Source organism: Henckelia pumila, chromosome 4 (assembly GCF_033568475.1).
Source record: "Henckelia pumila isolate YLH828 chromosome 4, ASM3356847v2, whole genome shotgun sequence".
NCBI lineage: Eukaryota > Viridiplantae > Streptophyta > Magnoliopsida > Lamiales > Gesneriaceae > Henckelia > Henckelia pumila.
In genome coordinates this window covers 14,258,030-14,285,882 of record NC_133123.1, presented here as the reverse complement: position 1 = coordinate 14,285,882, position 27,853 = coordinate 14,258,030, and the positions used below count along the sequence as shown (strand labels likewise).

General features: G+C 35.0%; 2 protein-coding genes, 1 long non-coding RNA gene and 1 pseudogene across 3 annotated transcripts; 2 read left to right on the top strand and 2 right to left on the bottom strand.

The window, feature by feature from the left end:
* Window positions 1-311: 311 nt before the first annotated feature.
* Window positions 312-6,874, bottom strand: LOC140863786 (uncharacterized). Its single transcript, XM_073267439.1, has 9 exons — window positions 6,538-6,874; window positions 5,185-5,249; window positions 4,378-4,426; window positions 3,335-3,429; window positions 3,099-3,184; window positions 2,955-3,014; window positions 2,618-2,699; window positions 1,603-1,716; window positions 312-816 (listed from the first exon to the last, which is right to left on the bottom strand). The coding sequence occupies exons 1-9, from the start codon at window positions 6,722-6,724 to the stop codon at window positions 646-648; spliced, it is 909 nt and encodes a 302-aa protein (XP_073123540.1). The 5' UTR covers window positions 6,725-6,874; the 3' UTR covers window positions 312-645.
* A 6,431-nt stretch (window positions 6,875-13,305) lies between these two features.
* Window positions 13,306-16,828, top strand: LOC140864823 (aspartic proteinase 36-like; annotated as a pseudogene).
* A 1,281-nt stretch (window positions 16,829-18,109) lies between these two features.
* LOC140862511 (aspartic proteinase 36-like) lies at window positions 18,110-24,134 on the top strand. Its single transcript, XM_073265540.1, has 12 exons — window positions 18,110-18,636; window positions 18,769-18,889; window positions 19,435-19,862; window positions 19,969-20,125; window positions 20,512-20,594; window positions 20,687-20,783; window positions 20,951-21,023; window positions 21,089-21,295; window positions 22,182-22,306; window positions 22,469-22,570; window positions 22,661-22,758; window positions 23,783-24,134. The coding sequence occupies exons 1-12, from the start codon at window positions 18,329-18,331 to the stop codon at window positions 23,955-23,957; spliced, it is 1,974 nt and encodes a 657-aa protein (XP_073121641.1). The 5' UTR covers window positions 18,110-18,328; the 3' UTR covers window positions 23,958-24,134.
* Window positions 24,135-26,319: 2,185 nt separating this feature from the next.
* On the bottom strand, window positions 26,320-26,939 carry LOC140867231 (uncharacterized). The gene is made up of 2 exons (XR_012145084.1): window positions 26,588-26,939; window positions 26,320-26,507 (listed from the first exon to the last, which is right to left on the bottom strand). It is a non-coding gene; the product is annotated as an uncharacterized lncRNA (long non-coding RNA).
* Window positions 26,940-27,853: the final 914 nt, after the last annotated feature.

The following is a 27,853-nucleotide window of genomic DNA, read 5'->3' as shown; positions in this document are numbered from 1 at the left end:
CAATCAAATATTCTGGCACGAGGGCCCCCGGCGGGAGGCTCGTACAACGGCTGTCACCCGCGACAATGAATCCATCTATTTATGTGATTGTGGACAAAACAAATATCAAAGAGAGCACAACATATGGCGTCAAAAGTATAAACAGTGTGCCAAACCCCTCTTTGGTGCAATCTCATGAGCCACCCCAATAGAAGAGGGAGGGTGGTGGAGGATCAAAACCCTCCACCCCTAGTGTTGTACTAAAATATACCATTTCTAATACTAATTTAGTAATTTAAAAAAAAAGAAAAAAAAAAGATTATCAGCATAGATTCAAATAAAATTGTATCCAAGCTTCAAGTTCGGTAAAATAAATTACTAGGACCGAGCTCCAGGAAAATCTTATAACTAAAACCTCAGCCTTGGAACATATGATGTGGCAACTCCAATCATGAAGTCTAGTTGAAAAAATATATCATCCCTAACAAACTGAATAGGTAAATAAACCCGTGTATCTTACACGTGTCTCGAATAGGAGCTCGACGTTTCAACCAACAGTGATCGAGCCAAAGCATCGAATACATAATTATAATGTGCCTTCAAGTCTCTCAGAGGGGAGTTTCTTATTCCAGCAACATCAATCGTCCTGAAAGATTGGAGAGGACATCATAATGGCACTTTCAAAGTTCTCAAACAAGAACTGACAAGCGAAAGTTTGGTAGGCGATTTCTGTTTGTAATCTTTCTCCAATGCAACAGCTGAGAGGGCTTGCAGTTCCAAGCTCTCTTTATCCTCCTTGTTACGCCCTTTTGCCAGCTGCCCAATGGCAGAAGCACACTGAAAACAACCACCTTATTTTTTCAGTTGCATGTCATGGCAACTTACAAGAAAGAGCGGTACTAAAACTTTGTAAGGCAGATTAACTCCTAAAACTATATATTACATGCCGTTACACAGACAATAAAAAGAAGAATGTATAAAATTGCATTCAAGACAACATATTTCGAGACTCGAGTGAAGATTGCTTGATAGTGTTTGAGGAATAATAAAGAGAGATTGCAATTTTGTTATTACTTGTATCAATCAAATATCACATACTAACCACCATTGTCATTTATTTCTAAAACTAAATTTTAATTATTTAACTTAAAACAACTTGTAAAGATTACATAGTTTTTTAGAACAAAACAGTTGCATATTATCATAGATTCGCTTTTGCTCAAAGTAACATATGTAGACTGTAAATGCTTTTATGGTACTTTTTCTTTAGAGAGGGTAAGTTTAGTATTCGTGGGGTTTGATGCTCTTCACTCAAATATATTTACAAACCATTTACATGTTAAATAAATTAGTGTACGGAATTATTAGTAATTTTTAAGAAAAAATGGCCTTTATTCTAATTCAAAAGATAACTTAAAATAGCAATTTCATAATAATCACACCAATTTCATAATGAATGTTAAGACGCAGAGGACTAAATGATGCATCAGACCAAGAGAACAATGAGTTACATGACCTATACAGTACATAAGGAAAGTGTGGGCCCTGTGGAATGAACTCAATTATTTGTGCTATGTTTCTTTATATATATATTTTTTAAGGACGCGGAAGAGAGAGTCTAACCAGGCATATGCCAAAAAGAGCTCGAACGTTCTTGCCACCAGTTAAATCAATGGTAGCTGCATAATATTTCTTTGCTGCTTGAAGGTTTTCAAGTCCACCAATTGTATAAAGCACCTAATTGAGCCAGAAAGATACAAGAAACAACTGATTCCATTATCACAGTCATACCACATACAAAAATTATATATAAATCGAAAATACAAAAAGTTTGCACCAACTATAACACTTGAAATATCCAGAAGTGACCTTTGCCAGCCTCAGATAAGTATTTATGGAACATGGTCAGAAGAAATTTAAAATAAAATCAAGCCACGTGAAATTTTTTAAAGAATGGACATCCTGACTGCATCCAACAAAATACTATTGCCACCCCAAAAGTGACGTAAATTGAGGTTCTGTAGATATTCATTCCAGTTTTTAGCCTGGAGGGATGACTAGGGGTCAACCTCCTTTAAATCAGCTACTCACCTTTCAGCCATCGGTTTCAGTTTATATTGTGGACGATTAAATAGACACATCAGTAGGCACAACAACACTTGCAATAAATATAACTCAATCGGACCCATAAAAACTCAATTGTGAATGAAATAATCTTGCCATCTTCCGTTGTGACCCAATTAGGATATATTTCTTCATGCTTCAGGAGAACAACTAATTAAACTTAGCCCTTAAAAATATTGTTTCAGTTTACCAATTAAATTCATCTAGTTACAGTATCAGTTATTTTCAACGTGTCTTGATCATGTAATCTGGGTATTAGGAAACTGTTGGTTTTTCATATATACGAAGAGAAGGTTTCTACCTCGCCCCTTTTTTTTCTTTTTCTTTTTTTCAAATTAAGCCAAGTATTTATAGCTCGGTCAAGCCTGCATTTCTTAATCCTGAAAGCAGCATCGCAGAAAAGATGCTCTCGATGATGTCACTGTTTTCTCTCTATAGTGTCAGTCATTTTGATGCTTCTAAATCTCGAACTCTATTTCAGAGTGAAAAGAAAAATCTCCAGAAAGTTACTTACATCAGCGTATGCAAGGTGATACAATGGAACTGTTGGCTGAGCTAAGATAACTTCCTCGTAGCAGAAGGCAGCTTGCTTATACCTAAAATGTAAGGAGAGAAAAAGGAACTTAAACAACAGATAGAATTTAGCAATTTCTCTGAAGGACAAGATTCCCCTCACTACATCAAAGTACTACCTCAGGAACAGAAAATGTGAAAAAAAATACTTACGATCATAGAGAGATGTATATTTCAGCTACACAAACTAGAGCATAGCAATTTGTCTTCGGGACAAGATACCCTCCATACATTCACTCCTATCTTGAGAATTAAAAAAATGGAACAAATAGACTTACATTTGTAGAGAGACGTATATTTCAGCAAGTTCCCTCCATGCCTCATGATCTGCCATGAATCTGGAAAATGGTCAAAACTCTCCATTATACAATTTGAGAACATTTTCGATTAATCAAGAACGAAAAACATGGCATCTTACTTACATTTCAAGATACTTGTTGAGCAACTCAATTGCCCCAGAAAGATTGCCTTGTGCCTTCGCCATTGCTACCCTCCTCTTGTGTACTACCTGAATACTTAAATCATCAGAACCATGAACATTCATGCATGCACAGTTCCTTTCAAAACCACAACAAAGAAAACAAATATTTTCTACAACGATAAAGGAACTTAATCACTTAAAAAAAATTATCCAATAAGTAAGAGTTTCTTCACCAACCTGATCGAATTGATTATCTTCTAACAGACTCGTGTACGCCTCTTCGGCCTCTGACCATAACCCCTTGGCTTCAAGAAACATTGCTTCCAGCCTACCTGCAAGTGCAAAATAAGTCAGAAAAGGGTCGATTTGAAACAAAATAAAATTTTAATTTTTACACTCAAATGCATATTGAAATTTTAGAAAGCATGATAGGAAAAAAATTTAGCAGCTACTATACTAAAGTAAAAAGCTGCTAGTGCACCCTGCACACAATTACTTCACTTTTCATCTCCCTAAAAGTTGACAAAGAATCTGTAACAGTTCTTTTAAATTGAACTAGGTGGAGAATGGGGGATGGTTTAAAGCTGAAAAGGAATATTGGAAAGTACATATTCAGAAAATAGCATGGAGAACCACTAATTAGTAGCTCCATCCAATTTTATTAGCAATATTGATACAATAACATAACCCTTCGCTCAGATACACAAGCATACAACCTGGGCATTGCAAGTTGATGTGGCATGATGCTCAAGAGATTATGAGCAATCAATTCATATGCTATTTGACCCAATGTCCAAAAGAAATGATAATAAAACCAACGACAGATTAGATGTCCATTCCCTTTGATAGGAAGGAGGGAAGCAAATGATTATTCAAATCCTTAAACTGGAGAGGGATTTGACAAACCTCGTATGTCACTTGGAATTACCAGGGGAAACGAAAAGAGTTCCCTTTGCCTTGGAAAACAAAAAACATTTGAAGGGAATAGAACTAAACTTATTGAATACACTCATTCTCTAAACTAACACAGAAAAAGAATGGAAGAGAGAGGGGGGAGATAGTTCATTCCTTCATTCAATCCAAGGGCATGTGATATAGAAGAAAAATTTAGCGATAGAAACAGCTTGAAATAATACAAATTCTTGCCTTTTATCGCAGTGGAATAGCACAAGCAATGGTTATATATGAAAAATAAGCCGCTGTGAGCAAGATTATGGAAGACCATCCAACTCCTAGAAACACATAGAAGCATATATTATCTGAAAATTAATTCAACTCACCAACCCTTCTACTCCCGGGAAACTTTTTCTTTAAGACCTTTATACACTCCTGCCACAAAATATATAGATAAGCACATCAAGTTCATGCTCAAGAACTATAAGAGTTCCAAAAGTAAATAACACATCAAATACAAAAGTCCATGTTTCAGAACCCAAGTAAGTACAGTTTACAAGCTAAAACAAAAAATACATGCCATTAGAGAAGCCCCACGAGCCTCTTAATTCTAGTTTATATGAAGTGAAATCACATATTCAAAGTCAAAATATAAGTCAATATGTTGTGACGAGAATTTCCAAGAAAATCGCAATCTAGAAACTATTAAGTTTATGAAAATAAGTTAGTCAGTGGCACCACAATCCACAATGCAAAAAGAAAAGACTAAATTTCCACCGTTAGCCCCCTGCATATTCCTATATTTTCCTTGAAGAGAGGCAAGATCTTCTCTAGCGACACAAATAACAATTGAATAAAACTAAATGATGAAATCCATACTCGCACAAGGGTATATACTTCAATACTTAGCGAATATTTTTTAAAAAAAGGTTATTCCATAAAGATATTTGATCCCTTGAGAGACCGTACATTTTGGATTCTGAGCTCTTTAACTGATATCCCAAGCACGCTTATAGAAGCTTAGAAGTAAGAAATAGCAATCATAACTCCGCGACAGCAAAAAGTCCAAAAGGAAAAAATTGCATGTAATAACAAGAAAAAAAAAAAAGAAGCCAAGAGCATCGCATAAACTCCTGTATTTAATGGTTTGCATGCAAAAATATGTCCAGTACTACAGGTGAAAAAAGATATACCTTTGACAAATCAAGCAGATGGCAGTCCAGGGCTGCAATGCATACTTGCTCGTATAAAGTCCATTCTACATCATTTAAAAGAGAGGAAAAAAAAGGAAAAGGTATTAATCAAAAGATATATAGCACAAGAGATACAATTACGAAACCATCTCCTACGCAACACGAATCCTAGTTAGCATTATCACATCAAATATTAAATAAGGAGTTGAGAATTTGTAAAAATGAGTGCTCCAGCACGTCAGGAATGAATCACAAGAGCCAGTAAAATTTACTTCAACTTTCAAGTTTTGATTGAAAAGAGACTTCAGTTATAACTTTCTTTGATCGGATTATTAGTCAAGAAGCATGCTTGAGCAAACAAAAATAACTGAAAGTAAAGTATTACTGCTATTTGAACAAAACATAAATATTTTGAACAACACAAGAAATGGGAGGATTAGCACATTCCAATAATAAAAATCTCAGACGCGAAGTGAATCCTCATCTTTCCTCAACATCAACATGTGAAAAAATTTTATTGCAGGACCACAGGAAACAAACTTTACAATACATGATTTATATCTTGTATGTGTCACAAATCTCTAGACAACAATTTCTTGTTTAGTTTCTACAACAAGATGTGAGTGTTTATGTTAATATTAGAGTTAAAGAATAAAACTTAATAAATATTCTAGAAAATATTTAACAAAATGACCTTTGTTTGACCATGATTGTGAAATCTAACCTTCCCAATTTTTAACCTTAGTTTAATCTTTGCCAAAAAAATAACAATAAGGCAACCATTTTTTTAAAAAAAACATTTGAGCAAGAGCATTTTTCAAACTACTCCAGCTACTACATAGCAAATAGAGTACTTATGTGATAGTACACTAACAAAAGAAATCAACCTCCACTTAACAAGATCTGGAAAATCATGAACTTTGCTTGTTGTAAGAGTATCATCGTTCATTGACATTACACCACATAAAAGTTAATGATACAATATCCATTGCACACACAGCATCACAGATATAAACATTTCCCGAAAGAACAAGCAAGAGGGTGTGTCAAACAGTAAATTTCATGAGAACGATAATTCCAACTGCTCACACATCCAACCCCTACTTCAAAACCATGGAAAGATGTCATATTTGTTTCTTAATAGAAGCTGCAGTAACATGATAATCAAGATTATGATCGACGATCAGAAACCCATTTCAGTTTTTTTTTCCAATTCTCGTAATAACATCGACTTGAAGTAAATAAAAAACATTATAAACCTTCAAGCAGGCCTCAAATTGGTCAGAAAAATTAAGAAAAAAAATAACCAAAACCCAAATAACCAAAACTCTTGAATTTTTAATATATATCCACCTTCAGGGCCAAGAGCAGATCTCTTCTTGTGGTCGTTAAGAATGGGGACGCCATGCTTCACGACTTTATCAGAACGGCGGAGCTTGAGCTTTCTGAGGAGGCAGAGGTACTCCCACGCGCCTCCTCCTCCATTGTCTACTTGGTTTTCCAATCTATTCAGTTGTTCCTCCTCTGTTTTGCTCACCATCGCTGCTAATATGTGTATAAATCAACTCTTCTTATGCCCACTCGCAGCCTCTGTTTGTATGTATGTGTGTGAGTCCGAGTTGAAGCCGGCAGGATATTGGATGAATCTGGGATCGAGGGTAGAGAGCAGCGGAATCCCACCCCAATGATCAACATCGATGAATTATAGATTTCCTATTTTCTGTTAATTTCATTTCGGCCCTCCAACTATGCTTCACACCTACTTTAACCCTTCTTCTTTTTTTTCTTTTTTTCTTTTTTACTTTTATGGAAAATTCCCGTCAGTTTTTAACATGACTTAATTCTACGAGGAAGACTCATAAATATGTCATGAAAACTCGACATATTTATCTCATTTGTAAGAATTTTAAATCTTATATTTGTAAACACAGCTTCTTTTTTAATGCTATTATTTTCACACAAGATTTTTCGCTTTTCTAGGTTTTATAAAGTATTGATGTAAGCTAACCTCAATTTTTTAATACGACCTCATATGTATTTATAAAATATTAATGTAATCGTCATCACATATATGATCTCGTATTTTATTTACTATAATACATTCAATGACTTCATAATGCAGCTTGCAAACATAGATAATAAGACAAAGTAAATGCCAGAAAAATAATGTAAATTATATTAAAATAAATTTTATTTGTTATACGAAGTCATAAGATGATTGGCCAATAGTTTGGCTTACAAGATATCTAATCTAACACAATTAACTCATATGGTGTGCATCATAAACTTGATTAAACATAATCATCGATTAACAACGGAAACAAATCATAACTTAGTTATATAACCCCATCGAAAAACACAATAGTTTTTTTAAAAAAAATTGAAACTCTTGTAATTTTATTGAACTTAACTAAGGCTTTTTATTATAAGATCAATCAATCAAAAAAGAAAATTTGCACTCTCTCAAGAAAAATAAGGGGAAAAAATAACAAAAGAAGTAATGGAGTGAGCAATTCTATTTGTCGATCTATGAACGTCGAATGTGACAGATCTTAGGACTGCTCTGAGCAATCAAAGCTCGTATGATGTCCATTGCAAGGGTGCCAACATAGCTAAGATCATATTTTGGTCTCGTGACTGTTTGCATTGCCAAAAGAGAATCTGAAATAATTTGATTGAGCTGTAATTCGTGCTCTTGGGTGACCTGAATACCCACTGCTACCGCCACAAGCTCAACATGAGTAACAGTCGAGGGTTCAACAATCCTTTAAGCAAATTTAATTGTGAGACCGCATCCTTGAATTTTTTTTAAAAAAACATAACTAGTACTATGTGTATAATATATCTATAAAATATTAATTTAATTGTACATTGATTAAGATGATTTTTAATGAATAAGAAAAGAATAAATTTATTTAGGCTATAATAAATTGGGCATTATGCTTTTTAAGTTTGTATTGTTCCATATTTTTTAAAAAAAACAAAACGAAAAGCCTTTTGGCTTTAATGTGATAAAGAAAAATTGTTTAAGTTTGCTCAGTCTTATCCATATGATTTTTCTCTGATGTAGTCTTAGAAATGATTTGATAATTTTATTTTTTACATGTGAAATGGTAATTAGTTTTCTAAAGTTGCTGGAATTAATTGCTTATAAAAAAATGATTTAATCAAATAAACATCAATTATATCTTTTGATATATAGATTTAATTTTAAATTTAGCATTATTAATATCCATTATAACTGTAGATATAACGTTTTCACCAATAAAAATCATAAAAAAAAATCAATTCATCATAGGTTGGGAGATGATATATTGTTAAATGATTGTTTGATATCATATATTGAGCGAGGTGTGTTTGAGACAGTTGATAATTAGAGGTTATTATTCAGAATTTTCAAATTATGAAATCTCGATATGTGTTAGATAAAACATATGATACATGATTTCTCTATGATGTAGTCTTAGAAATGATTTGATAATTTTTTTTTTGACATGCATGCGAAATGATAATTAGTTCTCTAAAGTTGCTGGAATTAGCGAGGTTGCTTATAAAAAAATGATTTAATCAAATAAATATTAATTATATCATTTGATATATAGATTTAATTTTAAATTTAGCATTATTAATATCCGTTATAACTGTAGATACAACGTTTTCACCAATGAAAATCATAAAAAAAAATCAATTCATAATAGGTTGAGAGATGATATATTGTTAAATGATTGTTTGACATCATATATTGAGCGATGTGTGTTTGAGACAGTTGATAATGAGAGGCTATTATTCAGAATTTTCAAATTATGAAATCTCGATATGTGTTAAATAAAACATATGATACATGACATTTATATACATTGTGTTGTATTAATTTTTTAAATTTGTTGAATTCGCTCCTCCTGATTGAAAATCCTAGGTACGTCACTGGCACCATCAAGTCCAAGATATTTGACTGGCTGAGTTACTGTTTGAACCACCTGTAGAGAATCCAAGTAGATGCAAATATTTGTTAGACCACTAGCCTTTGCACCCAACGACCCAAATGATCTCGAATCACTACGCTTATGTTGTACAAATTCCTAGAGCCATCAAACCTCGCATCGTCAACTTAGCGGATCTAGCAATGGCGCCTTCCACCCCTGGTTTGAATTGCTATGCCTAAATGGATTCGTGACAGTACACATAATTCTAGCTAGCACTTCGAAAAGCAATATCCAACAGTGATACCACACAATCAATATGGATCAACTATCTTTTTTTCACATCTGCATGTGTTCTTTTACCAGATTTAGACCATACAACCCAAGCCATCATCGCAAAAATTTTGAAATCCTCTTTTATCAATATTTTTCCAAAATCATACCACAATCTATAAATGTAGCCAGCTGCAACTTACACAAATGTGATTAGAAAAATCAAAATTTTCCAGATATGTCTAGCCTCAGGGCAAAACAAAAGGCACTGACTACTGACTAGTGCTAGCAACATACCTCTTACACAAATTAGTTGAGACATGCTTTGATCGTACTGTCCGTACGGTAGTGTTTGAGAGAGCTTTTAGGAAGCACTTTTCAGCTTCTCATTAACAAAATTTCAATAAAAAGCCGCAGCTAGGACAAATGCTCCTGAATAAAAAGCCGCAGCTAGGACAAATGCTCCTCAGGGCAAAACAAAAGGCACTGTCTCTAGTTAATGAATATCCAGCCGCAGCTAGGACAAATGCTCCTGAATCCTCGCTGTACAATAAAAAGCAATGAACTAATTAGTCATCTGTCAATGCTAAACATATTAAACATTATATGTTAGAGAACCTATAATTTTATCTGGGCTTTGAATTTATCATGCATCTTTATATACCATGACCTCTTAGGGTGTGGATTGTTCCCAACAAGAGATAGCAGACGAGTAGCATTGATAAGTATAGGTCGTATGTCCTCGTCCAGATCTTTGCAATTAGGGTCGTGTCTTCGCTGCAAGTCAAATATAATGCACTTATTGACCCTTGCTACGAGTTTTAGCAAAAACCAGCGCCCATCAAAGTGGACAGGGATCATAATTAGTTGTGCCTTTGCCCATGGCACGCAGGGCCATTCTGGATTAGTCCCTTTAACCACCCCCACAAGATTTTTGTTCAGAACTTGATTTAAATCTTCATTTACTACTGACATCAACGTATAGAATTGCCTATGCATCAGCGATACATTGTGTGACATCACTTCAGGATGTCGCAGCTGAATCTCGAGCAATCCCCGGAGAGCTTCACCCATGTGCTTCATTTGATAGAACAATAAGTTTTCAAAGTTTAAAAATAAGTGTTATACAAATATACACGAATTGTAAATGCTTACACTAATCATGAATGGCGAATTTGCAATCGCCATGTGTCGGTAAAATATCTTGTCATAATCATCATAAAACCCTTTAATTCTGCTAGGCGAACTCACGAGTATCGATGCCCTGACTCGAGCCAGCGAGTTGTTTACCTTGATAGTCACACTCTCCGCAAATGACCTCACACTATCACAACCTCTCGACGTGGTTGCCTCGGCACTTGACATGACCGCATCAGGAGTCACCTGAATATCTAAACATAAAGTTGATTTTTTATTATACTATACATAAATATATAAGTAAAAAATGCATCAACTCACCTTCCGAGGATTCTTCTGGTATAGTTGGCAGCTCAGCTCGGCTATTATAGGGAAACAATTCCTTGACCATATTATGATCCACACCTAATAGCATACATCAAATAAATTAAAATTCTAAAAAGAATTCTATTACATAATCCTCTTATGCAAACATAATTAAAAATTACTCACCAACGTCTGTCTCAAGTACAGATGATTTCCTCTTCTGTCTTCTGCAATAGACTGTGCTAAAATCTCTCTAATCATGCACTGTTTTTTGAGACCTGATCTCATCCAAACCTGCTCTAATTTGTTCCACCAAAATCGATCTCAACTCATCAAAACCCAATCTCATTTTCGTTCTGCACTCTCTCATCTCTGTACGCAATGATTTAACATTATCCTCCAATGCACTCAAACGATGCTCCAGTGGTGATGGGCGGCGGAAAGGATTGAGTCCAAAGTGGACTCATGGACCTGTACGAATTAGAGAACTGGTGCTGGAGCTGGATCTAGTGGCTTCAGCAGAAGAGGTGCTAGAGCTGGATCTAGTGACTTCAATAGAAGGGGTGCGGGAACCATCTTGACAAGAAGATGTGTGCTGGACTAGGGGAGACTCCACATCATTCTCGAGAGGGTGCTGACTACATATAACAGTCTGACCCTGACTTCACAGCTCTAGTACCCGAGTGGTGACAACATCTGGTGCAGAATCAACAAATACACCGGTCGTATAATACGATGACACGAGCCCCTCAGGAGTAGGAGTCAAACATCCAACACAATCCTATATTAATTTAATATCGTATCAGATAAATTAAAAATTTATTACAAGAGTTATTATATCAAATTAATTCATATTACTTACATGTATAACACAGGCACCAAAGGCTGCACAAACATCAACATCAGACGGGGCACGGTTTGAGGACCACGTGTTAGTTATCCACTGAAACATCCTGGACAACATCAAACCGTCCACCACATCTCTTTTCTTGGCAAACTTTTCTGCCACACTAGGATAATATTCATAAGCAAGTATCTGTAACATAAATTTCAAGCAATATTATTATTAGAAATAAAGAAAACAAAGTCAATTTAAAATTTAAAATTTTAAAAAAAAATGATATACCTGCAGAGAAAACACAAAACCACTGAGAAAAAAACTGTCATCAACTTCTTTACAACCATGTGCCTCGCTAAGGGAAGTATATTTCCCTAAAAGGTCCTTTTTCAAAGATTTGACGGCATTCCGATAGACTATTCTACCCCAAGGATAACTATTAAACCTATCCAAATCTTCTATAAGCCTTAACCATCTGAGATCAATCTTCATGCTCTTTTTCCTACTTCCCCCCCCCCCACCCCACCGAGCACAACACAATAAAAATAAAGACTAGCTATCTTCAACTTCTCCACATCCATCCCCTCGGTCTCATCCTGCCCTACGGCTTTGATGTTTGCCTCCAAATCACTGAGAAAAATCTGAGACTTACCAACAAAATGTCTGGATACAAAGACATCTCCCTCTGGTAAATCTATCGGCTCTATACCGCAATCGAGACCGGTTATTAAACAATACTCTAACATAGAAAATCTTACCGGCCTCTTGCGCACGATCATCCAAAAATCATCACTGTTATTATCAAATATCTGCCTACTCATTAGATACCAAATAATTTGACCGGAAACATTAAAATCTCGGTAATACTTAACGAGATTACCAAATGGAGAGTGCTCAAAAAACGTCGCTCTCTCATTGTTGTTTAGATAGTTATGAATCTTCGCCGACGTCTCTTTATACCTCGACTCCATAGTCAATTTGACACGAAAAATTACATCCTTACCTAATTTTATTGGCAAATGCACCTGCAAAATACAAAAATATATGCTTTAGAATAATTAAAAAAATAATTATTAGATGAGTAGACCTAGAGAGCAATAAGCACTTGGGTCTGACCAATGACCAAGTGCTTGGCAGACCCAAGGTCAGACCCAAGCTTGGGTCTGCCAAGCACGAGTCTGACCAAGTTCTTGGGTCGACCCAAGCGTGGGTCAGACCCAAGTGCTTGGGTCTGCACTGTGCTTTCGAAGCTTGGGTGTGACCCAAGCTTGGGTCTTCCCAATTTGTTTTTTTTTTTTTTGATATTTTAAATAAATAATTTGATAAAACATATCAGATTATTGTTCATCTCGTTGATAAAGATTTGAGAAGAAGAATAAAGATTTTTTTGAAAAAAAGAGAACGGTGAGACGAGGTTTGCAACGAGGGATTGAGAAGATAGTTTGAAAGAAGGGAGTAACGATAAGAATGAGATAAAGATTTAGGGTTAAATAATGTTTTAAAACACATAATGATACATATGCAATTAAACAGAGAGTTGAATTTTTTTTAAAAATAAAATAGAAATGACTCCTTTTCCCCAATTTTCCCGAAATTAGACTCGAAGTCAAATACTTTATTATCTCTCGCTGAAGAATCAACACTTTGACTTGGAGCAGAGAGCACAAGCACAAGCACAATCACAATCACAATCACAAGCTGAAGCTGAAGCAGAAGCAGAAGCAGGATCGCAGATAGCATCTCCGTAATTCAATCTCAATGGCAGCTGTAGCAGCATTGTTCACCCTTCTCTTCGCCTCCGCCATTCTATTTCTCTCCTCTATCCCCGTTCCGATTTCATCAATGGCGGATTCCAGAACTGATCGTGTTAGCAGGAATACAACTACCATGTTTCTACCTTTGTTCCTGCACAGCAAGAGCCAGAAATTCGACGCATATCCCAGACGCCACCTCCGGAACAGCTCCCACAGGCCGCACACCCGCATGTTTCTCCGTGACGGCCTCCTCGTTGATGGGTCTGCTTCGTACCTTTCTCATTTTTATTACTGGTTTGATATGAATCTCATGAGTGAGTTCTTGGATTCATAAATGGCTGATTTGTGATGTGGGTTTTGTAGGTATTACACGTCTCACTTATGGATCGGGACACCTCCCCAGATGTTTGCGCTTATAGTTGATTCGGGCAGTACTCTTACGTACGTTCCCTGCGCCACTTGCAAACAGTGTGGCGAACATTAGGTCATTCAATTCTTTGTGATTCCATTAAAATGTGTGGATTGAGGTTCAATTTGTTCGTTTGTTTATTGTATCACGTCTCATCCTTTCTTGGGTGCAATGCTACTCTTAATAGTGATAAATTTAATGCCCTTTAGATTATTGAATGAACAAATATTGCCGCTCATTTACTTTTAGAAGTGAATTGAATTTTTATATGGTCATGTAATCAGCAAAATTTGTTGTTTCTTCCAATCATATTCTGCTTTGATGCCACCCCTTTTAGTTATCTTGTGTTGCCTTTGTCTATGTAGTTTGTATGAAGTTGGTTTCGATTTTTGATTTCAGTAGGATCCCAAATTTCAACCTGATTTGTCGCGTACCTATCAACCTGTGAAGTGCAACATTGATTGTTCCTGCGACTGCGAAAGAATGCAGTGCACTTATGAAAGGCAATATGCTGAATTGAGTTCTAGCAGTGGGGTCCTAGGAGTCGACATTGTGTCCTTCGGTAATCAAAGTGAACTGGAACCCCAACGAGCTATTTTTGGTTGTGAAAATATGGAAACAGGTGATATCTACAGCCAACACGCCGATGGCATAATGGGTCTGGGTCGTGGAGATATCAGTATCATGGATCAACTTGTTGAAAAAGGTGTCATTAGTGATTCATTTTCATTGTGCTATGGTGGAATGGATGTGGGTGGTGGTGCAATGGTTCTTGGAGGAATGTCATCCCCTGCTGACATGATTTTTACCCGTTCTGACCCTTTGCGAAGGTATGTTTAGGAAGATTTATGGCATAATGAAGGAACATTAGGCTCTTTCCTAACAAGTACAGTTGATACATCTCACCCATTTACTCTAGTTTTGGGATGGAAACAGTCCATACTACAATATCGAGCTAACAGAGATGCGTGTAGCTGGGAAGGTGCTGCCTCTGGATCCCAAAACTTTTGATGGTAAACATGGAACTGTGCTGGATAGTGGCACAACTTATGCTTATCTACCAGAATCTGCATTTGGGGCATTCAAAACAGCTGTAAGATATTTGTTTCTGGGTTTTGCCATTTGTCTGTGGTTGTGTGGGATTTGTACATTGTCTGGTTGTTATACAATTTAGCTTTTCACATGATTTCCGTCCGGACATTGAAAGACAAATATCTGTTATCTGTACTTTTTTTGTTCTTTCAATCGCATAGAAAAGAGCACAGGGTTCTTGCCATTCGTTCGAAGACTTCATATTTGCACAGATCCTCTAATTTTTTCCTCCACGGAGTCTTGTGATTAAAATGTTGCAGGTTTCTGTGATCACTAAAGATACTCTAGTTGACGCTGAAGATAACAGTTAAAACCTCCCTTTAAGCAATTGAAAAAGTGTATAACTGTTAGAAAAATTCTTCGTAATTCAGTTTTTTCGGTGCTGATGTTTGCCGTTTTTTTCATGTAGATCTTTAGGGAACTCAAGTCCCTTGAACGAGTACAAGGTCCTGACCCTAATTACGATGATATTTGCTTCTCAGGTGCTGGGAGGTAACATGATCATCATCATTGAGTCTTCAAAGAAAGCAAAACTTTCAGTCACTTATTTTTGTGTGACAATTTATTTGGTTCTAATGTTGCTTCAGTGATACTTCACAACTCTCAAAATCATTTCCATCGGTTGAACTGGTATTTGCCAATGGACAGAAGCTATTGTTGTCCCCTGAGAACTACTTGTTCGGAGTAGGTGTTACCTGTGCGTGATATTGTTTGAAGTCTTGCTTCCATCATACAATAATCTTTTTCATCCTGATGCATATACATTGTTTTTTTGGTTACTCATGCGGCCAATTCTATATAATAATGTTCTTCTTGTTTTCTTTCATTGCCTTTTTTATTTAGAATTCAAAGATGCATGGTTCATACTGCCTTGGGATTTTTCAGAATGGGGAGGATCCGACCACTCTTTTGGGGGGTATGCGTCGTCTTTAATTTTTGTGGCTTAATCGCTGTATATTTGCTCATATTTACTGGTAATAGGTATCATTTTCCGCAATACTCTTGTGACATATGACCGTCAGCATGAAAGGGTTGGTTTCTGGAAAACCAATTGTTCAGAGTTATGGGAGAGACTCAATGTATCTGCTGCCCCTCCGACACTGCCGCTAGGCATATATCAGACTAATTCCACCATCACAACATCTCCTACCCTGGCTCCTAGTGAAGCTCCATCATTTAAATCCCCAGGTATAAGAAATTACAGAGTTGTGCTTGCTGTTGCATACTTTCATGTCATGCGAATCTTTGTTGGCAACAATGTGTAAATCAATGTGTACATGTAGTATTTCCCTAAAATATGTGCCACATCGGTCGTATAGAGTTCCTGAAGTTCCTTATATAAACTTGGACGATCATCCCCTTGAGCTAGCTTTTGCTATTCATTTAGGTCCAAGTCCAAATCTTTAACAACCACCGAAGGATTTAAATATGACATTTATGTTGAGGATTTTGAAATGGAGTGTTAGGAAGACAAACATAGCTTTCTTTACATGAATGCATTATTCAAAATTCTTTCTTTCTTTATCTTTAATGACTTGAATCTTTTTCATATCTTTCTTATTGGTTATTTGTCCCTCTTTTGGTAAATGCAGGAGCCATCTTTTCATCATCTTCAATCTCAATTGCGGTGCTTCGCTGGTCGTCAAAGATTTACACTTTTTCCTTATTTTTTTGGATGATTTTGTTGAATGTTCTGTTTCACTAATTTCCCTGAACAAGTACTCCATGCTTCATATCATTCCCTGAACAAGTACTCCATGCTTCATATCATTCGATCTATTATCTATTTCAAGTACAATTGCTTCGAAGTGGTATTATATGTTCCCTGTACGTTCCAGAGCATGGTACACACCAGATATTGATCGACATCATTATCTAATTTATGTGATTGTAAAATATATTTTATGGATTTATATTTTTTGTTGGGTTGACCAAACATAATAAATTGTTTTATTGTATGTGTTTTATTAAGTGCGTGCATGAGCATTGAGCAGCGGGATGACGAGGTGAATATTTGACAACAGCCCAATCTTTTGAGAAATATATACTTAATGAAAAAATGTAAACGAAATCCTGATGATATCATAATTTAACTTGTTTCAATTGAAGAATACACGTGAAAAAACAAGAGGTTAATGTTTCACATTCTTTTATCGTTCCAACAAAAAAAATGAATATTTATGGATTATGATTTGTATTTTGGTTGGTTACAAAATTGGAAATTAGTTTTATTAGAAGCTTGTTGTGAACAAAAGAATTCGATATCGACTACAAAAAGAAACTAGCTAGTCAAGAAGATTTTAACAACAAAGACCACTAATGGCATAAGAAAGATATAATGATGCATTGATGAGAAATTTCAATTTATGATATCATATGCCAAGTAGATACCATGTTGGAATCGGAGTTTTACTTCGGTGCGACACAACCCTTAGATCAATACGAGTTTCGCATGAAATCATGTGAGGTACATTGATCTAAATATTTTTACTTTAGTGCAGCACAATTTTTGGATCAATATGAGCCTCACATAAAATCAAATGAGATACACTGATATGCTATTATCACATTGAGTATAACACATTCGGTATAATATATATAATACCTCCCCTTATGCAAAACTACTCAGGTGACATGCAATATGCCGGCATGATTGAAATCTGGTAATTAGAGGATAGAATCCTTCAAATTAAATGCAGAAATCCTCTAATACATAAGTTTTTGTTTCTAAAATACAAGGGTCTTATTCGACTTAAGAAATCCCCCAATGCATCAGCTTTCTCAAAGCTACTTTCGGCACATATGTTTATCGTCTCAAATCCGATCTTAAATAATAATATTTCTTTCACAAAAATTTCAAAATTTTATGAAGAAAAAAGTCAAAAACACTTCTTACAAACAATAATGATATGGTTCGGATCCAACCACTTAACATCTCCTATTAGTATATCCAAAGGAAGGGGTGGGAAATACAGTTTTTTAGTAGTCGATATTAGTAAATTAATTATTAACCAAAGAAGGAAAACCTTTAAAAACGTCTAATTAAATTGGCAATTCTATGTTCCGTCACGACAAATATTCCCAATACAGTTTTATAAGATGTTCGAGTAAACCTCATAAAATGATATATCGTGCAAACAGAGAGATTTTTACTTCATATGTTGGCTGAAATTTAAATGCCAAATCAAAATTTTATCTGCTGATGCGAGCAAATAAATTAAGGTTAGTTGGGCAAAGTAGCACACAAATCTTAAGACAAAGAAGCCCATTCATTTCATTGATTCCACAAAAAAAGTCAGAAAACAAAAGCGCATGAACCCAAACAAAACAAAAAAGCAACGTCAACCCCTCCTCGCACACACACGCTGCAGGAGCAGTGGCACAAGATTCAACTCTGAATTTATTGCCGTGATGCATGTTTTGGATCGATTCGCCATCGGTGCCCCTCCATAATACCAGATCGCATCCATCTCTTCTCTTGTCAATGGCGATTCCGATGGCAGCAGGGCCATTCTTCGCTCTCTTCAGCATTCTCCCCATGTTCTTCGTTCCGATTTCGACGATCCCGGATTCGGAGAGTGATGGTGTTCTTAGTAATACTACCACCATGTTCCTGCCTCTGTTTCTGCACAACAGCCGCCGCCAAGTCGACGCGTACCCCAGGAGACAGCTTCAGAACAGCACGGCCCGCATGTTTCTGCACGACGATCTCCTGCTTAACGGGTCTGCTCCGTGATCTCTGTCTTTGTTTTGCTGGTTTTATTTGAATCTGACGTGTAATTTCTTGAATTGTTAGCTGGTGGTTAGATGGGATCTGATTTTGAGTGCTTTGATTTGTTTTTTGTGGGTTTGCAGGTATTACACGTCTCGCTTATGGATCGGGTCACCGCCACAAATGTTTGCGCTTATTGTTGATACGGGAAGTACTGTTACTTATGTTCCCTGCGCCACTTGCGAACAGTGTGGCAACCATCAGGTCAATTACTTATTTCCGATTCGACTATAAAGTGCTGGATTGAGGTTGAAATATGTTTTTTACTTTCCTGTATTTCTTCTCATTCTGATTGATTACAATGCTACTCTAAATCATGATCAGTGTAGCCTTTTTAGACTATTATATAACAAAATAGTTCAAGAGTCGAATGAATTTTGTGACGGTCATGTAATGAGCAAATTGCAATTGTTATGCATTTAACTTTGCCAGTTCGGAGTGATTGAAATTCAAATGTTTTTCTTTTTTTAAAGTCTGTGGTTATCTTCGTTGGATCATTTTATAGTAATTACACTCTCCCTTTTTTCCCCCTTAAAAAAATGGATGTCGGATAAATGTCATAACTGGAAATGAGTGCCCGAAACCAGAGTTGCGACAAATAACGGATGGAAAAGTGATGAGGGAGTGAATTTAAGAATAACCTTTTTGGTCTTCTTCCAATCGTCATATGCTTTGATGCCACTTATTTAATTATGTTGTATTTGTGGATTTAATTGAATGATGTTGGCTTCAAATTTTCAATTCAATAGGATCCAAAGTTTCAGCCTGATTTGTCTAGTACCTACCAACCAGTGAAGTGCAACATTGATTGCCCCTGCGATAGCGACAGAAAGCAATGCACTTATGAAAGGCAATATGCTGAAATGAGTTCTAGCAGTGGGGTCCTAGGTGACGACATTGTGTCCTTTGGTAATCAAAGCGAACTAGAACCCCAACGAGCTGTTTTTGGTTGCGAAAATATGGAAACGGGTGATCTTTACAGCCAACATGCTGATGGTATAATGGGTCTGGGCCGTGGAGATCTTAGTATCATGGATCAACTCGTTGACAAAGGTGTAATTAGTGATTCGTTTTCTTTGTGCTATGGTGGAATGGATTTGGGTGGCGGTACAATGGTTCTTGGAGGAATTTCATCCCCTGCTGACATGATTTTTACCCGTTCTGACCCTTTGCGCAGGTATGTTTAGGAAGATTTATGGTATAATGATGGAACGTTAGGCTCTTTCCTAACAAGTACACTTGATACATCTCACGCATTTACTCTAGTTTCGGGATGGCAACAGTCCATATTACAATATCGAGCTGACGGAGATACATGTTGCTGGGAAAGCGCTTCCTCTGCATCCCAAGACTTTTGATGGTAAACATGGAACTGTGCTGGATAGTGGCACAACTTATGCTTATCTACCAGAATTTGCATTTGGAGCATTCAAAACAGCTGTAAGATATTTAGTTTTTGGGTTTTTCCGTTTATCGGTGGTTGTCTAGGAATTATGCTTTGGCTTGTTGTACCATTTAGCCTTTCACGTAATTTCCAGCCGGACATTGAAACACATCTGCTCTTCTTTGTTTCTTCCATTCTCACACAAAAAGGTTGCTTGTTCTTGCCATTTGAAGGCTTGGAAAAGATTCTCTGATGTTCTCCTACATTGAGTCTTGTGCCTAAAACATTGTAAAGTTCTGCAATCACTTAGGATACTACATTTGAAGCTGGAGATGACATTTAAAAACTCCCTTTTAGCAATTTAAACTCATTGCAAAACTGCTAGTAAAATCTGCACAGCTCTGTTTTTTTCTGTACTGATGTTTACCATTTTGTCTTGTAGATCTTTAGGGAACTCAAGTCCCTTAAACGAATACAAGGTCCTGACCCTAACTACAATGATATTTGCTTCTCAGGTGCTGGAAGGTAACATGATTATCATCATTGAGTCATTACATAAATCAAAACTTTCAGCACTTTTTTGTGTGTCCATTAATTGACTGCTAATGTTGCTTCAGTGATGCTTCACAACTCTCAAAATCATTTCCATCAGTTGAAATGGTATTTGGCAATGGACAGAAGCTATTGTTGTCCCCTGAGAACTACTTGTTTAGAGTAGGTGTACCTTTGTGTTATATTATTTGAAGTATTTCCTTTTAAATATATAACAATCTATTTCAATTTGATGCATGTACATTTGTTTTTCTGCTTATTTGTGCCGCCAATTCTATATAATAATGTTCTTGGGGGTCTTGTTTTATTGACTTAACTTCTTTGTCTAGCATTCAAAGATGCGTGGTTCATACTGCCTTGGGATTTTTCAGAACGGGAAGGACCCAACCACTCTTTTGGGGGGTAAGCTTGGTCTTTAATGGCTATGGTTTAATGGATGTATATTTGCTTATATTTACTGGTAATAGGTATCGTTGTCCGTAATACTCTTGTGACATATGACCGTGAACATGAAAGGGTTGGTTTCTGGAAAACCAATTGTTCAGAGTTATGGGAGAGACTCCACATATCTTCTGCCCCTCCACCACTGCTGCCAAGCTTGAATCAGACTAATTCTAGCATGGCTTCATCTCCTACATTAGCTCCTAGTGAACCTCCACCATTTAAAGCCCCAGGTATAACAAATTACCGTGGCCTGCTTACTGTTGCATGTCATGCTAACCTCTGCTGTTTGCAATCCTTTTCCGTTTAAGTTATAAAGCTTAACAAGTTATGTGATCATTTTGTACTCTATTCATACTTTCCTATTGTGCATGGTCAAAGCTATATTAATAAAGACGCATATTGTCGTCTTTTTATTTTGGAGAAGCAAAGGAATGTGAGAGCTGTCTGGCATGATTAGTTTCTTCAAGTATAAGATAAACTGTGGGAGTCACCTTTTAGGGGAATGAGAGCTTACATGGCGAGTGCAAATACTTTGGCAGGATGTGATGACCAATAGTTCAATAGCAAAAAATGATTCATAAAAATGGGATGGGTAGTGGTTTGAGCATAGAAAGCCCACCAAAGTTTAAAGGATAAAAAAGAAATTGGAAGACTGATCATCATTCCGATTCCAAACCAATAATTTAGGTGTCTCAATCGAAATCCTACAAATATAATCTTTATTTAGAAACTTATATTCTTTCCTAAGTTGACAACACCAATAAGAGACACGAACTAATCAAAGAGACGAAAAGAATATTAAACATATAAAAATTGTGCAGAATCTATTTTTAGCAGAAAATACTTGTTATGAGAAAAACTAGGAGAGAAAGGGGAATATGTTATAGTAAGAAAATATATGTATTTTTCAAGTATTGAAATTATTTTTCTTTGTTAAAAATAGACATGAACTCCAACTTAAAAAAAAACCCAGCAATTTTTAGCTGAAAACACTCTTCATGTGGATGAATGATGACTTCCTTATCTCTACTATTTCTATGAATTTTATTCAACCATTCCTTTCAGCAAACTAGCAACTATGACACTAAACATATTTTGGCCTTTGTCTATTTGCAGGGGACATTAAAATAGGGCTTATAACGTTCTCTATGCTGCTGAGTGTAAAGTACTCAGATTTGAAGCCTCACATCCCAGAACTCGCTCTGTACATTGCAAAGGAATTGAATGTTAATGCTTCTCAGGTACATCAATACACATCGCTTGAAATCACCATGGAAATCAAAAATAAAAAATTAGTTTAATTTCTCATTGCAACTTGATATTTTTGCTACTCATCTGTCATTGTTGCACAGTACAATGACTCTCGTCACAATGCTGTTCACTTTCGAGGTGAATCTTTGCAGGTTCAGTTGATGAATTTCACTTCAAGAGAGAATGATACACTCCTAAGATGGGCCATTACTCCAGCAGAATCTTCTGATTATATTTCAAATATTACTGCAATGGTAAACTTTGTTGAACTGTGGATTCCCTTGTCTAAATCTTCGTTTTAAGGGGCTCAAAAACATTTACAGCTGTAATTTTCTTTTTACCAGGATATTATTTCCCGGTTGAATGAAAACCGCTTGCATCTTCCTGACAGCTTTGGAAATTTCAAATTGTTCGAATGGAACATTGAGCCCCCACAAAAACGGTAAACTAAAATAAGATTCCTTTGTGTCCCTATACTTGATAAACTTTTTTTTTTTTTTTTTTTTCAAAAAAATATATTTTAAATTCATAAAGGACATTTTGAGCATACTCTCTAGAGCAATGTCGAGAAAAGGGTATTGGTATTGGGATTAGAAAAGAGAAGGGGGGGGGGGGGGGGGTGAGGAGAGACAAGGGAATGGCGGGGTTAATTGTTTTGGGAGTGGGATTATTTTGTGGGTTATAGAGAAGAGCGGGATAGAGTTTTGTAGGATTAGGTGATTGCTATTTTGCCGAAAGCTATAGTTGGTGGTAACAGTGCAACTCAAATTTTTTAAACCGTGCAACAGCTCAAGCGCTACATTTGAGATAGAGTTTTGTAGGACTAGGTGCTTGCTATTTTACCGAAACCTATAGTTTGTGGTAACAGTGCAAATCGTGCAATAACTCAAGCGCTACGTTTCGATTAAGGGACAATTGTTGCACTCAAACAAGTTTATTGCAGCTTGTTATTCGTGGTAGCACCCAGTGCTTCATAGGGGGGTGGTTCCCGGCAGGTAAGGATCTGATGACAGAATTTTTTGAGAGGAGGGAGAGAATATTGAAAAGGGGAGAAGCCGGGGGGTGGTTGTTTTGTTCGTCATTGTTATAGGCAGTTTGGCACAAGCACGGCCAGGTGCATAGGCGTAAGTTGCGGTGCACAACTCATTGAAGCTAGGGATAGTAAGCTGCCATTCTAAATTACATCTAACATATCCTCTACAAAATATTAAACACTATATAAATCAAATTTATATTTTTGTAGTGGTGAATATTCTCTCTTACATTACACCCCAGTATGATGGCATAGAAATGTCAATCGTGAATATAAATTCAGTTAAGTGATGGGATAGTTGATCATGTATTTTGGTATGGAAACTTCTTCCAATTCTAAAAAATTTCCATTCTCAAAATCTAAAGACGTTACAAAATAGAACATGAAAAACAATATAATAAACTCAACAATAGCTTTTTCTACAACGATGCAGTACATGGTGGCGGCAACATTACTGGGTAATTGTCTCGTTTGCTGTAATCATGGGGATTGGAATTTTGGCGTCTGGGGCATGGTTTATTTGGAGGAGGGAACGATCTGCTAATCCATACAAGCCAGTTGAGTCTATCGTAGCCGAGCAAGAACTTCAGCCTTTGCAGAACTCCTGAAGTTTACCGGACTTTTGTGGTTGTATTAGGCCTAGCATGTGTTGTCTGCTGTTAGTTTCTGCTACTGTCGTATCAATGGAGTCCATACACTGATATGCTACCTTGAAACACCCCACACTTGTAACTAGCTTATCCAGTATACGCCTGTCTGTGCGAATAGCAGAAATTCTTGGCTAACTTGAGTACCGCGGCTTCATATTTTTGCATTTCATCATGTAGCTAGCATTTCCATTTTTCTATGGAAATTCATGCTTACTGCAAAATGTGTTGGTCAATCAGTTGTGAGTCAGGACTTACCTTAGTGATAATATGTTCACTTAAAAGACTATAAGAGTGGCAGCACATTTTTTCAAATACTAAAAACGTTTAGCTCTGTAACTTGCAGGGTATTGCTCAAGTGATGTCATGTTAGTAGTCCGGTGAAAAAAATTTCTAAATTGAAAAGAAAATGTACAACTTAGTGAATTAAGATCTTGAATTGATCGCTAATAGAACTAAAAATGAGAAATGCAGACACAGAAGAAATAATTGAAGTTTATGTATTATATTATACATACCTCGCAGCATTGGTTGTTATTTACCTTAAAGTTAGCTAATGCAGTTATAATGCTCCTTTCACTTTACATTGTAAACATAGGACATGCAATACTTGTGTATAACAAATTTAGGATAATGCTATGTGTACATAGAGTCTTACATAAAGCGTTACACGTCTTATTAAATTAGGAAAGTATATCAATTTTTTTAAAAAAATATCTTTATTTTCAAACTACAATGGTTTGTCTTGTTAAAACAAACTTTTAACGAAAATATTATTATTTTTTATTTTACTATTTATTGTGCAATTTTAGGGGTGTTGACATATTGAACCCGATCCGAGTTTACCAAATAACTATCGGATTAAGGTTGAGGTTTTGGGTTCAGGTTGGACCCGAAATATTTGATTTTTTTAAAATTTTTAACAAAATAATTAAATACACATAATAATAATCAATATATTTTGATTTAAATACATAATAACAAAATCTCACTTATATAGTTCTATATTATTTAAATTTGAAAGTTCAATTATACAAAATTTAAAATATACTTACTACACAAAATAAAAATTATTTTTAAAAATCAATATTTTACAAAATAATTATCACATATTGAAAATCAATGATACAATATACAATAAATTTTTTTTTATCAAGCATACAATATATAAAAATATAGTAAATATTTATTACTTCTATAAATAAATACAAATTTTTTTAAAAATTTCTCAAACCAAATTCGAATAATCAATAGCGACCGACTCGAACTCGACTAATCCGATCAACCAAAACCTGCATGATTTAATTTTTATTTTGTTTTTTCTAATAAAATAATTAATTATTACACATAATAATATTAAATATATTTTAATTTAAATATATAATAATAAAATATCGCTTATATATGATTTAAATTTGAAATTTTAATTTTAAAAATTTTAAAATATATTTATTATAAAAAATAGACAATTATTATTTTTTTATTGAACTCATTAAATAATTATATTTAAAATTTTATAAAATAATTATTTTTGTTGAACTCAGTAAAATTAATTCTATTAGTAAATAAAAATAAATTATAATATTTTCATCAAAAAAAAATTTTAGCAAGACAAAGAGTTGTAGGTTGAAAAGAAAGAAATTTTAAAAGAATTTGAAATATTTTCCTAATTTAATAGGACGTATAACTCTTTATGTAAGACTTTATGTACATATAGCATGTTCACAAATTTATATTAAAAATAATATATTTTGTTTAATATTGAAAACAACGATATTAATGCAACACACATAAGTTAAAATAAAAAAAACATCAAACTTCTAAAAATCCGATAAGTCCTATGCAGATTCTTTGATATCTCCAAAGAAATTTCTGAAATTATTATCATTTTTTCACGTTCAATTTCGTCTCTTTTTCTCAAAATCCTAGCTTGTTCCAACCGAAATTGCTCACGTAGAGATGAATCTTCAATAAAGCTCAGATCAAGCATCAAGATTTGTGTATCGTCATGATATGTACCTCGTTCCATTTCTTTATTCTTCATTCCCATCATTTTCTTCTTAATTTCAATTTTTTTCTCTTTCGTTTTGTAGACGTCCTAGTTGGATATGATTACTATGTTGCTTGTCAATAGATCCCTGCTTCAATACATCCAAATTTTTTGTTGTTTTGATCTCATTGTTTCAATTTGTAAATAATTATCATCTTGTTTTTTCTTCGTTTTTGATTTCTTAACTCCAAGCGGCCTTTGCGATGAACCACTAACATTTTCATCACTTAGATTTAATTGAAAAGAAGACAAACCCGGTGATGTAGAGATTGGTGAATCCATTCCTTGTGTATCGGATTGTGACGAATTTAGAGAAATAACATCATGTTCAACACTTTTTCTTGAAGAGTTGCATTGACTGTAAATTTCTCCACATCTTTTATAATAGACCACACATGATCAAATTTGAATCTTTTTGTAAACGATTTATCTTGCGTCATTAATTGCCTTGCTCGATTCATCTGTATCATATTATCAAACAAATATTAAAATTTTAAAGGTCATATTCTAATTTAAATATTTAATGAATATATATACTCACAATATCTTCTTCTGAAGCTCCGCTTGGATTTAGTTGTTCTACTTATCGGATGCAAGATATGAATTTACTAAGAGCTGGAATTATAACACTCATTTGACATTGCAATGATCTTTTTTTACATTCTTGGATGTGAAATGACTTAGAATCGTTGTAGTTTGTCTCGATACGATCCCAAAATTGATCATTGGATTGGTTGATACCTTTGATTGGATCTTGTGATATGTCAAGATAGACATGACAAATAAGCATATCCTTCTTCGTTGGTATAAAAAGCACTTCGTGACTTTAAAGTCATTTGATCAATAATAGTTTTGAAATGAATATGCAATGTTTATGTTGTGAGGTTTGTATGGTGGTGGGTTTTATGAGATTATATGCTATGTATTTAAAGAGTTAATATAGATAAGATGATACATTTTTTTTACGGTTGAGATCGAAAGAAATTTAATCTAATGGTTCCAAATTTAATTCAGATTTTGTAGATAAGATAAAAATCCGAGGGTTGAGATTGAAGAAAATCCAATCTAACGGTTCTCTTTGTGAATTAAATTCTTGTAAATAATAAAAAAAAATCTGAAGGTTGAGATCGACACAAATCAAATCTAACGGTTCTGAGTGTAGCTCAATTTTTTGTAGGTAAGATAAAATCTGAGTGTCAAGACAAGGGCGGACCCAAGTTCAAGAGCCCGGGTGGGCCCGAAATTTTTTTAAATTTTGTATATAAAATTTTTGAATAATTTTGGTTTAATTTGGTGGTAGCCCGAATAGTTTAATTCAAAATATTAAAGGATGCAGGAGCTTAGAATTTTAGCCCGGATAGACTAAAAATCCTGGGTCCGCCATTATGTCAAGATCGAAAAAAATACAAACTAACGGTTTCGAGCGTAGCTCACGTTTTTATAGATAAGATAAAAATTCTTACAACTTGCAGTTAATAAAATATTGAAATTTTCTTATTTGTTAATCGACTCAATTTGATTGAGGTAGTTATATATTTTATAATTTTGAATTTTGTATTCAATAATTTTGTCTTTATTTAATATTTTTATTAATGTCATTTTTTTTAAAAAAAAAAAAAAATTCTAACGTATCATGTGATTCTATTCCTTCATACTTACAAATTTTGTCCTCATTAAATTATTTAAATAATTTCTTTTTTTTAGTGGAATTATTTAAATAATTTCATGCAAGGATAATATAATAATTTTTTTTGAAGATAATAGTCTAATTCGAGGGTTGATATCAAAAGAAATATGACGGTTCCTA